Source organism: Etheostoma spectabile, chromosome 15 (genome assembly GCF_008692095.1).
Source record: "Etheostoma spectabile isolate EspeVRDwgs_2016 chromosome 15, UIUC_Espe_1.0, whole genome shotgun sequence".
Classification (NCBI taxonomy): Eukaryota; Metazoa; Chordata; class Actinopteri; order Perciformes; family Percidae; genus Etheostoma; species Etheostoma spectabile.
In genome coordinates this window covers 17,267,777-17,269,677 of record NC_045747.1, presented here as the reverse complement: position 1 = coordinate 17,269,677, position 1,901 = coordinate 17,267,777, and the positions used below count along the sequence as shown (strand labels likewise).

Genomic DNA, 1,901 nt, shown 5'->3' with positions numbered 1-1,901 from the left:
TGAAAAAATCATGTTAAAATGTGAAAATATCTTGTTACAACGTGACAATATCTTGTTTAAACATGAAAACCTTTTGTTAAAACGTGGAAACGTCTTGTTACTTCCATAAACTTTTCACATAATGTTATACTGATATGTTTCTCTTTTTTAGGCGTGGCAGCACTGCACTTCCATAATTAGATAACGTTGCATAATTTACCATTCTTTTTTATTGATGAGCAGGAAAGTAACTGTGTAACTGATGCTTCTGAGAGGAAACAAGTGCTACAAGATGCAAATGGCTGAGAATCAATCTGGGTTTGTTGGATTCTCACCTTGGTGGAGTCCTCTCTGGCGGAGCTCCAACGGGCCCGGTGACTTCGCCTGACCACGCCCCCGGCCGAGGCGTTACCGAAGGGATCCAGGTGAGTGGTCGAGCCCGTTGGGAGCGAACCACTCCCGTGGGAATACCTCAACTCCAGAGCGCTACCCGGCAGAGAGCGACTGGAGAGCCCGAGGGAAAAAGAAGAGGATGCACGATAAGAGAAAATGGTAATTAACCCTGCAGGGTGGATAAAAGTAACACAGCTTGCCATAACAAAACTAAAAGAATATAATATATGAAGAAAACTGGTGATTTTACTTCATATAATGTGTAAAAGTGAATCACATTCCCACGAACAGGTTTACAGAGGCCTAAAAGTGTTGAGACGTGCTGATGACAATGTGCTAATTAGAAGTGATCATGTACAGTAGGTGTGTGTGTGGGCACCCAGTCAATGAGTGTGTGTACATCTCAACACTGTTTTTAGCCCTGCGAGTGCTGACAGTGTTAAACGCCTCCAACATGGAGTGATTTATCTACAATGTCTGACAAGATAAGAGATACGACACAACACCGCCGTGTCTACAGCCAGACCACGCCGGAGACTCTACATCATGTTTAGAGTTTCACGCTTTCTGGGTTTAAACAGCGACAAACCTGGAATAGGAGCCCCCGGGCCTCGCTCTCAGCTGATCTAACTCCAGCTGAATCCGCTCCAGCTCCGCTATCAGCTGGTCCTGAGGGTGGGAAACAAGACGGAGTTGGCGGGGAAAAAAACACAAGTCTACTAGCTTTAACTAGAGATGTTCCGGTACCACCCTCTGATACCTCCTAAAATGCAGGTAATGCAAAGTACTTGAGTTTATGCACTGATCCCATACCACAAAATTTAGCCCAGAAGAAAATCTACTTTACAGTAGTTTATTAATGTTCTTTGTTTCTGTTATGACCGACTGTCCAACTGGATTTCAAAAGAAAGTTCTGTGGCTTTTATTGTTTGTTTCACCAATAGTTTAACAACAGAGATAGCAATCATGTCACATCCATACAGGGATAGTAGTATACTGCTGTTAAAACATAATCAAATTTATGTATTTTTTCGTACACACTGGTATCTGATGGGTACGCTGCATCTGCTGATATGCAAGTTCAGGTATCGGAATCGGTATGGGGAAGGAACAAATGGTATGAGAACATCTTTAGCTGTAACCAAGAGGGACGCTAAGGGGACAGGCACCTTGTTTGCCAAGAGATCGTCCTGGAGTTTCTTCATGTTGGATAGTTCTTCAGACAAGGCATTCTGGAGGTGGAAGAATGAGAAGTTTATTACTGTAAAATAAAAACCCAGTATTCTGAATGAGAAACTGGACAGCAGGATTAGTGATCTGGTCTTACAGGAGAACTGGGAAACACCCAGAAATCCTGTAAGGGGACATCCGTTACCTACAAACAGCCCAGAAATGTTTAAAGGTCCCATGACATGGTGCTCTTTAGATGCTTTTATATAGACCTTAGTCCCCTAATACCATATCTAAAGTCTTTTTTATATAGACCTTAGTCCCCTAATACCATATCTGAAGTCTCTTTCCCAAAACTC

At 42.7% G+C, this 1,901-nt stretch overlaps 1 protein-coding gene across 6 annotated transcripts in view; it reads right to left on the bottom strand.

Annotated features, from left to right (window-relative positions):
* The window catches only part of ppfia3 (PTPRF interacting protein alpha 3), a 31,215-nt gene that overhangs the window by 15,195 nt on the left and 14,119 nt on the right, over positions 1-1,901 (bottom strand). For all 6 annotated transcript variants that reach the window (XM_032537432.1, XM_032537434.1, XM_032537436.1 and 3 more), the window contains exons 13-15: positions 1,542-1,604; positions 962-1,041; positions 315-483 (exon numbers count right to left, since the gene is read on the bottom strand). In XM_032537432.1, the coding sequence (XP_032393323.1) occupies positions 315-483; positions 962-1,041; positions 1,542-1,604 (312 nt within the window). The remainder of the gene's footprint in view (positions 1-314; positions 484-961; positions 1,042-1,541; positions 1,605-1,901) is intronic.